Source organism: Rhodnius prolixus, unplaced genomic scaffold, assembly GCF_049639745.1.
Source record: "Rhodnius prolixus isolate KJV_2025 unplaced genomic scaffold, Rpr scaffold_3, whole genome shotgun sequence".
Taxonomy (NCBI): Eukaryota; Metazoa; Arthropoda; class Insecta; order Hemiptera; family Reduviidae; genus Rhodnius; species Rhodnius prolixus.
Genome location: NW_027411603.1, coordinates 10,830,114 through 10,839,248, shown reverse-complemented (window position 1 = coordinate 10,839,248; position 9,135 = coordinate 10,830,114). Strand labels below are relative to the sequence as shown.

Sequence of the window (9,135 nt, the reverse complement as noted above, 5' to 3'; positions counted from 1 at the left end):
AGCCCATTACTGTTCCGACTCTGCGGGAGGTGGCAGTAGCTGAACAAAAACTTGAGACTTTTCCGAAGCCCTATGCTTTTTTGGCTTCTTCCATCATTTCTGAGGTATTTGAATCGACAGGATATTTATTCCCAAAGTGCATTATGAAAGAAACGGTTGCACTTTTTTTCTCAGCTTTGTTGTATTTACGCCATGTAGTCTGATTGAAAAAAGTAACTATTCTTCTTTTTCCAAAAAGAAATGTAATTCTATCGTTATTTATTAACTAAAGATTTTACTAATTTACTAGACTAGTAATCTGATAACCCTTGAGCTTAATGCCTTTAATGATTTTGTAATAAGGAGACTGATTGAAGCCATTTTTTTTTTATCGTTTCATTTCTGATACCATCAAAAGTAGTCGGCCAAAAGTGATCCCACATTCTAAGCATCATTCCATTCCCCTCCCTCCCTCTGAGGATGTTCGCTTGTCTCACCCCCGTTACTTTAAGAAAAAGAAGTTTAGCGAAGACATCAATCAAGTTATGTGCTCAGTTTTGAACCCAAATCATAAAATAACTTCCTGCTGAATTGAAGTACAGACAAATTTAAATCAGTTTAAACAAATAAATTCAGGAAAATTAGGAAAAATGGATAATTGTATAAATGTATACTTTAATTTAATCTTTAGAAATATAAGTTTTATTCTACGAATGGCAATCTACAACTCTTAGGACAATAAAATTAATAAATAAATCAAAATAGAACTAAAAAAATAAACAGTTGTAATAAATGTTTATGAATTTACATAGCTTATAAACACTTATGTACTCTTTTTTGCGAATATTTTTTGTTTATAGACCTTATATTTACAATTTTATTATTTTTTTGAACTCTTAAGTCTATTATTTCAGTTATAATCTTAGGTAAAAAGGAATACAAAACTTTTTTTTTCCTTTCTCTAGAAGCATTTGGTTTATACATTTTTCTTCATATTACATTCACCATACTTTAAGTATCTTAATAAGTTTTCGTTACCCCACCATTTATTATTACTTCGTCTAAATGTTCAAATTCTTTCCTTCGTCAGTTTAATTATTAATTCAAATTTACATTAATGTGTTCATACATTTTGGGGTGGGTAATCAGTCTGCTAGAAAAAGGAAATTACAAAAGATTTGTTTCATCAGAAAAAAGAACTGAAAATGGATATCCGCCCCAGAAAACAACGGCGCTTAATTAATCTATAGGTCTAAATACTTGGTAACAAAATAATTAAAAAATAAAGAAAGAAAGAAATATTCTATATAATATATGCAATACAAATAATTTTTGATACAACTTAAAAAATATATACAAATTATTTACATATTTGCAGTTGATAATGTACAATAGTAATTTTTGCAGTTTTATTATAAAGCTCTGTATGTCTAATAGATCATAACTTTAATTTCTATTTATTTCGTTTTGTGTGTAATTATTTATTAAATATTTTTTTATTAAGAGAACTCTTATCTAACGTGATACTTTAATAAACAACACAATGTATTTAAAGTTATTCACTTTTAATTTCAACCAGATTATCTGGGTTAATAAGAATATAGCTGCTGTACGCAAAACCTGTCTTTCCACATTAAATACAAAACTTAAATTGAAATTCTACACAATTTATTCCTAACTTTACTTTGCGTTTTCACATTACTTATTTAAAGCATATCATATAAAAACAAAGACATCACTTTCTTAAAAAAAAAAAGTTTATGATTATACACAAAAGTTAATAGTACAAAATTCCGGGGTCAGATTTAAAGAGAGAGAAATGAAAATAGGAAAAAAAGACATTAAGTAGGCAAACCTCTAGCTTTTCGACAGCCAGGGCAAAACCACTGCCCTCTGGGTGGAACCAGAATGCCAACACACTCAAAGTGGAACCACTCGATTTCACAATTTTCATCATCACAAGCTATCATTTCTGATACTTCATCATATGGGCACCTGCAGTAGCAATAAACATCTTTTTCATTTTTCTGTGATGTACTTGATGTAGATGTAACCTGATTGGTAGGTGCAGGTGGAACATGAGGCGTCCTTTGATTTTGATTCTCCATTTCGCTACCACTATCAGTGGAATCACTGCTAGAAGGCTGTTGTGTTTTTGGTGCGGGTTTCTGAAGTTTATATGGTTTCCTTATAACCTGTTTTGGAACAGTTAACTGAATTCTAGGTGTTGGGGGATGAACTTGTGGCATTCTCGGTTGTGGAGTGCTAACACTTTCTTGTTTTTTCCATTTAGGTGAGGGAGCTGGTTTTTCTTCTTCTTCTCCACTGGAGTAGCCATAGAATTTATTGGGAATTCTACGCCGTTTGGATGATCGAGACTTTTCTGTCTCCGAACCGCTACCAGTAGTTTCCGTTAAAACTGGTGTCTGCACTGTAAATGATGGTAACTTGGGCTCTGTTGTTGGCAAAGTGTTGCTATGATACTGAGGAGGCGGCTTTACCACAGGTTCATTACTATCCTTCACGTAAGGCTGGAAAGCATGTGAGTTAGGCACAGATTTTTCTGCACTTGCTTTTCCTTTAGTAGTGGGTTTTCTTTTTCTTTTAGTCTTTACCTTTGGTTTCGGGGTAGAAATTGCTTCTGGTTGCAATGCATCCACTATAGGTGAAGGTGAAGCATTACCATTATTTACATTTGCTGCAGAAGCTAGTAACATCAGCTGATTCCTCTTTTCTGCTAATAACTGGTTGGCAATCCTTTGGGGTTGTTGGTCATAAAACTCTTCATCAGTAGTCGTTTCATCGGTTTCAAGCTCGGATTCTCTTACTGGGGGATCAACTGGTTCAACTGGTAAAGTTTGTTCGGTTGGCTGTTGCAATTGTTCTTTTGGTAATTCTGGTTCATGATCTGATTTTGTTTTGCTATGGCGTTCACGTTTTTTACGTTTCTTTTCTTGTTTAGTGCCTTCGTCTCCTACCGAACTTTCAGAATCACTGCTTGATGAAGATGAACTGTTGGATGAAGAACTGGAACAACTGCAATTTGGCCCACAACTACAACTACTGGTACTACTTTCACTACTTGAATCACTCGAGGAAGAAGAATTATTTTCATTTTCTGCTTTTGAATTTTTCTTCTTTGGAGACTTTGGTTTTTTCTTTGGAGATGTAACAGGAGAATAAGTATTGGTAGCATCCTTAGTGGCTGACACATCACTTACTTTTTCTTGAGGCGTTTCAGTTACTTCTTCAAACTGATCATTTATTAAATGTATTGAAGTAGCAGATATTGATGTAGTCTCCTCTCTAAGTGTGGGTGGTTCTACTGGTTGGTGACAATAGTCGTGATCTCCCATTATTATCCCTAAAGCAATCTCTGACTTTATAGCACATAAAGGATAGGGCAAATTGCTAGTCTGTGGATTCGTACTGTAGAAATTTTTCCATATATCTTCAACTTCCTTATTTGTGACTGCGCTGTCATTTTCCAAATTTTCGCTGGGTTCATCTTCGTCCTCTGCACTCTTGGGAATATCTGCTTCGTCGGCTTTAACCTTTTGAAATATATCCTCTGGTTTTCCATTTTCCACCTCAGTCTGTTTAGAATGAATTTCTTCTTTATCCAAATGTTTAATTCCACTAATTACAGATGTATTAGCGTCTGCAGCGTGGTAAGGTGAATTGGAGGAAGTAACTTTATCTTCAATTTTTACTGCCTCAATACTGCTGTTATTGGTAAGTTCTTCATTAGGCATAGCAACAGTGTTGTTCTCAACAGATTCTTTGTTTTCTAACGGGTTTATTTGCTCTATCTTAGTTCCCTCTGTTACTAAATTACCTTCACCGTTATCAGCTGTAGAGGTGCCATTTTCATTTGCATTATTATCTTCATCAGAACTGTCGCTTTCAGAAGACAAGTTTAAAGGAGGAAGGTCGTAAACATCAACAACTTGTTTATCCTTTTTATCTTTATCTTTCTTATGTTTTTTGTGGGATTTATCTTTAGGTTCCACTTCTTTTGAATCAGAAAGCTCGGCTATAGAGGAAGATTCTTTACTTTCATTAATTACACTTGTTACATTAATAATTTCTTCTTTCTGTTCATTTTCAGTATTAGTTTCACTATGATCTTGCCCAACATTATTTTTTATTGCAAGGTGTCTCTCTTCATGCCTTTGCAATAACTTTTTAGACACAAATTTTTTATTACACTCAAGACATGAATAAGGGAAATCATTACAGTGCATTCTTTTATGAACTTTGAGAGCAACAGCTTTCGAAAAACTAGTATTGCACTCTTCGCAGATGAATGACGTTGGTGGTATACAAAAATGATAAACATGAGGCCACTTCTTTTGAAGGCATTTTTTACAAAGGACACTTTCATGCCCATGCTTCCAGAAGAGATGTTTAGTTATATCAGGTTTGCTTGCATATGCAATACCACATCTATAACATAAGTGGTTTAACTTATGTTTCCACATGTGAGTTGAAAGTTTTTGCTGATCTATCCCATTTTCTAAACAAATATCACATGTGTGATGGGTTTTGCGAAGATGTACCATTAATCGAAAGGCGGATGGAATAGTATCTAAGCGACAAAAACAACATCTGAAATTTATATCAACATTATGGAACTGTATTTCAGCATTGTAAGTCCCAGGACATAGGTGACACAACAGTTCACTATAACTGTAAAAATTGGATTTGCACATTATACAGAGTAATAATGATTTTGTATGAGATTTTCTTTTGTGGGCAAACAGATCTCTGTGAGTAGAAGTCACGTAATTACACTGGAAGCAATCAAAGCTGCTGTCTTGATCATATGGAACGTGAATTGAGGGATCAGAACTGTCATAAGTTTCAGTATTAAAAAACATTGCTTGCAACGTTTCTAATGACATTTTCAGTTTATTGATTACATCATCGGGCGTGTCGTTTTTAATTGGCATATATCTGTGTTCTGAAAGAATGTGAAGAGCAAGCTGCTTACCATTAACAGCAATTTTTACAGCATGGCGGCAGTAATTACAGGACATACACGAAGTTCGTACACATTCCTTGAGAACTGTCTGGATAGGAATATTTTCAATTTTATCATCTAACGTTAGAGCCATTACAGCAACATCTTCACTTGCTAGTGTAATATCTTGCGCCCCTACATCAGGTTGTGCATGACTATTACTATCAGTCAATTTACTAGGTTGTACTTTCTGAACCTCAGTAATATCAGAATCAGTGGCACTATTCTCACCACTCTTCGTTGAAGTCTTCAGCTCAGCATCACTGTTAGCATTTTCATCAACAATCAAAGACAACTTTTGACTGTCGTCGCTCTCACCATCAGATTCCATCCCAGGTAATTTAAATTTCAAAAGGTTAGTCTGTAATTTATTTTTTGATTCACCAGAAGTAGTACTTATGCAAGAAATTTCTTCTTTAGAAGCTTCTGTTATTTCTTCTTTAACCAATTCCGGGGTAGCATTTTCAACATCTGCTTTATTTTCACAATCTTTGGCTACATCTATACATGAATCTTGGGAAATTGGCATAGGAACTTGTGGATTCACTAACTCTTCCTTGACCTCTGAGGAACTCTCCGCATCTGGGATTACAGGTAAATTTTCATCTGTTGTGGTTATATTGATTGGCTCACTGGGAAATTCTTCCGATATTTTTTTCATTTTTGTTGAGCTAACCTCACTTTCCTCTTCTTGGTCTTTTCCCTTTTTCCTTTTGGCAGGTGCTTTTTTTAGTAAAGATTTACTTTTTTTGATAGGTTTTGCTTTATCTAAAGAAGGTAAACTTTCTCCTCCAGTCTGAGATTCCTGCAACTTTCCCTCCTGTTCCACAACGCTTCTAACTTCACTTTCATCCTGAATGCTTGCTTTATTCTCTGTTTGCAAACTTTCAACTGCATCATTATTAACTATTTCTAATGTTTTATTTGTACTCACTTCACTGGGTTTACTAATTTCTTCTTTAGGATCAGATGACCCATTTTCATCCGTTTTTTTGGTCAAAGTAACACTTGATGATTCATCTTTCTTCGCTTGGGATGACTTGGAGGAAACTACAATTTTTTTGTTGGCTTCCCTCGTTCTTTTACCCCCTGTTTTATTGCTTACACTTGAACATGCTTCGTTAGTTTGAGATGAATTACATTCCTGGTTTGAAGTAGCCTCTGATTTATTTGTAGCTTCCACCCCGTCAAAACTCTTTTTGTTTGAACAAGTGTGGCCACAAAAATCATCCATTTCAGAAAAAACTTTATCACAAGTTAGACACAGCATAAAAAATGTCTGGTAACTGTGCTTTTGAAAATCTTCTAAATTACAAAAGTTCTGATGTGTTATTTTATGTTTCTGAATTAGATGTTCAGATAATTTCTCTGCAACTGAAAACATCCCCAGACAATAAAGACAAATGTATCTGCGATGCACTTCGCGCATGTGTAAGAAGAGATTCCAATGTTCGTAGTAAGTACCACAAGCAGAACAAAGGAATACCTTCCGTGTAAGTTTTATGTTTGTGGATTTAGGTTCGCTAATTGGATTAGACAAACTAGCAGGTGACTTGTCCAACTTATCTTTTCCAGATTTTGTACATTCTAGCTGATGAGTATTGAGCGCAACCATAGACTGAAAAGCTGAGGACCCACAATTAGAACATCTAAACTTTAATATAGGTTGCAAACCTAGATATTGGGCATATTCAGACTGCTGCAACGAACTACAATCAATTTCATCCCCAACAGGAAGCCTAGAAGGTACACATTTAGTAGATTTGCGATTTGGTTTACAAGAAGGATTGAAAGGATTCCACCTTAGATTAAGACGCTTTTCGTTCTTCTCATTGCCTCCAGCTTTCTTTTTGAATCCTTTGTACTGAATTGGAAATTTTTCAGTATCACTAGCTTCTCCATCAGAAGCGTTGAAATTTTTGTCTTCACTTTTTCTCTTATTATTTCTACCTGTTTTGTCAAGCACTTTGCTAGTTACATCAATTTGTTTAAGATTACTTTCTGATACTGGATTCTCTCTAACCTTTGATGAAGATTTCAAATCGTAACGCGTGGGTGGCTTGAAAGGTTCATTAATTTTACTTGTAGTAGCTGAAGAGGTATCCGAAAGCTTTTTGCCTTTAGATAAAACAGTTTTACTGTCTGTTTTAATGAATACCGCATCATCGACTTCAGAAGTACTCTTCTCTTCTAAAGTTGAAGTAACTTCATTCGCATTAGTTACTTTCATATTCTTATTCCGCGTGGAATTTTCACTATAAAGTACACTAGCTTCACTCGGAAGTGACAATGGTTCGCTCTTTGATTGATTTGATTGACTGAGATTCTGAATCTGATCCTTTTCTTCGAGCCTAACATTGGCTTCTGCTTTACAAGCAGAGACTTCTTTTTTTTGTATGTCACATTTTTCATCAACATTGTCTACGTACGATTTTTCATTACAAGGCTTATTAGTTTCCGAAGATACTTTACAAGCTGTTGAGTTATTATTATTAGGAGAAGCTGAGGATGAGGAAAGACCAGAACAATCCATCCCACAATCACCGTTCAGCTTGCCTGTAGTATAAGGGTCCAGCGGCTCATTTTCTTGCAAAGGGTTTTTTATTTCACTTGTACTATCGGGTGACAATTCATTTGGGGAAAGCTTGAAAGTAGAGTCTGCTGGCGTAATTGATTCTGAAGACTCAAGAGTATGTTTCACCTCATTCTTGGCCGCAACTTCACAATCATTCTCCATCCTAGCAAATGTATAAGTAAATCAATTAACGAGAAAACGATTTATAAATTACAATAATTTTTAAGAACTTACTAAAAAAAATACAAATATTGTCATAAAAACTGGTTAATAAAGTGCAATAAAACATGCGATTAAATGATTACTTCGACAAAACCTATTTACCTTTAATAATAATTTAACCCTCATATTTAATACAAAAAATAAATTATTTAAAAAATGCCACTATTTCTTTGAAATAATTTAAAGTAATAAGTTTAAAACAACTAACTTTTCTACGGTGAAAATATTTCTTCTTACAAATGTTGTTCGCTGGGGTTTCAGAAAATGCCCATGCGAAAGATTTTGATTGAGTAACTTCCCTCCTACTACAAATCCCGTAATTACTATTAGATTCTTTTTAATCCAAAAAAAACCTTTGTCTTTCTTGAATTAGCTCTTGGGCTTTATAAACAACACTTTGAAAAAAATGGTGACAACAAAGGTAACACAAGTTTTAACAGTGTAAAGTTGATTCTGATTATTAGGTAAATATATCTACGAAAGGACAACGCAATGAATAGTCCTATAATTAACAAGCAAACATATTCTGGCTCGATTACACTATACCTAACTTTAGAATGTGAGATACCTATAACAATTTTTCAAAATGATTACGATTTGTTTGACTTGTACCTTTCTTAAACATTTTAAATCAACTTAAATAGGAGTTTTTATAGTTTAGAGAATAACATTAACCTCTAACTAGATTTACAGTAATCCCTTACCTGATAAACAAAAACAGATATGAGATCCAATTGAGTATGTTAAAGTTTTCAATATCAGTTATCTACAGCGACAGTTTCTTAGATAGTATTAATAAAATCCTCACATTTTACAGAATTCCACAAGATACGTTGTTTATAATACACAGTTTGCACACAATAGCTGTGACATTACTGGGAGTTGAATTGAACATACGCACTGAATATTGACAAACACATCAATGAGGTATGATTTCATTTAGGTAATAACTACTCGACCGTTGATTTGATTAACTTCATAATAACCAACATTTCTTATTAAAACCCTAGAAATAAGCTTACGCGCCTTAAATCAGGTTAGACTATAAGAAAATGGCGGCGTTGCTATATTAATTCCAAACCAAAGCAAAGCAAATGTAAGTGAAACAAAAGGAACTAGGCTATTTGCTTTATTTTTTATTAGTAATTTTTATTTTTCCAAACTGCCAATTTGATGCCACTAGTCTTAAAGATCTAGGAATTAATATATTATGTATCTGCTCATTATTTAGAACTAAAAGAATTAATCATGACAAGTGTCTATTGGTCAGCAGAAACCTCGCAGCAAACTTCACTTCAAGTTTACTATATCAATTTTTTAAAATGTAAATTCC

The 9,135-nt window shown here is 34.0% G+C and overlaps 1 protein-coding gene and 1 long non-coding RNA gene across 2 annotated transcripts; one reads left to right on the top strand and one right to left on the bottom strand.

Annotated features, from left to right (window-relative positions):
• Window positions 1-653: 653 nt before the first annotated feature.
• On the bottom strand, window positions 654-8,646 carry MESR4 (misexpression suppressor of ras 4). The gene is made up of 2 exons (XM_074126039.1): window positions 8,507-8,646; window positions 654-7,743 (listed from the first exon to the last, which is right to left on the bottom strand). The coding sequence occupies exon 2, from the start codon at window positions 7,740-7,742 to the stop codon at window positions 1,821-1,823; it is 5,922 nt and encodes a 1,973-aa protein (XP_073982140.1). The 5' UTR covers window position 7,743; window positions 8,507-8,646; the 3' UTR covers window positions 654-1,820.
• LOC141453195 (uncharacterized) lies at window positions 8,099-8,855 on the top strand. Its single transcript, XR_012457834.1, has 2 exons — window positions 8,099-8,540; window positions 8,620-8,855. It is a non-coding gene; the product is annotated as an uncharacterized lncRNA (long non-coding RNA).
• Window positions 8,856-9,135: the final 280 nt, after the last annotated feature.

What these genes read in the sequence shown, in the direction of transcription:
- MESR4 (XM_074126039.1), bottom strand. Translation starts at nt 7,742, where the DNA reads ATGGAGAATGATTGTGAAGTTGCGGCCAAGAATGAGGTGAAACATACT.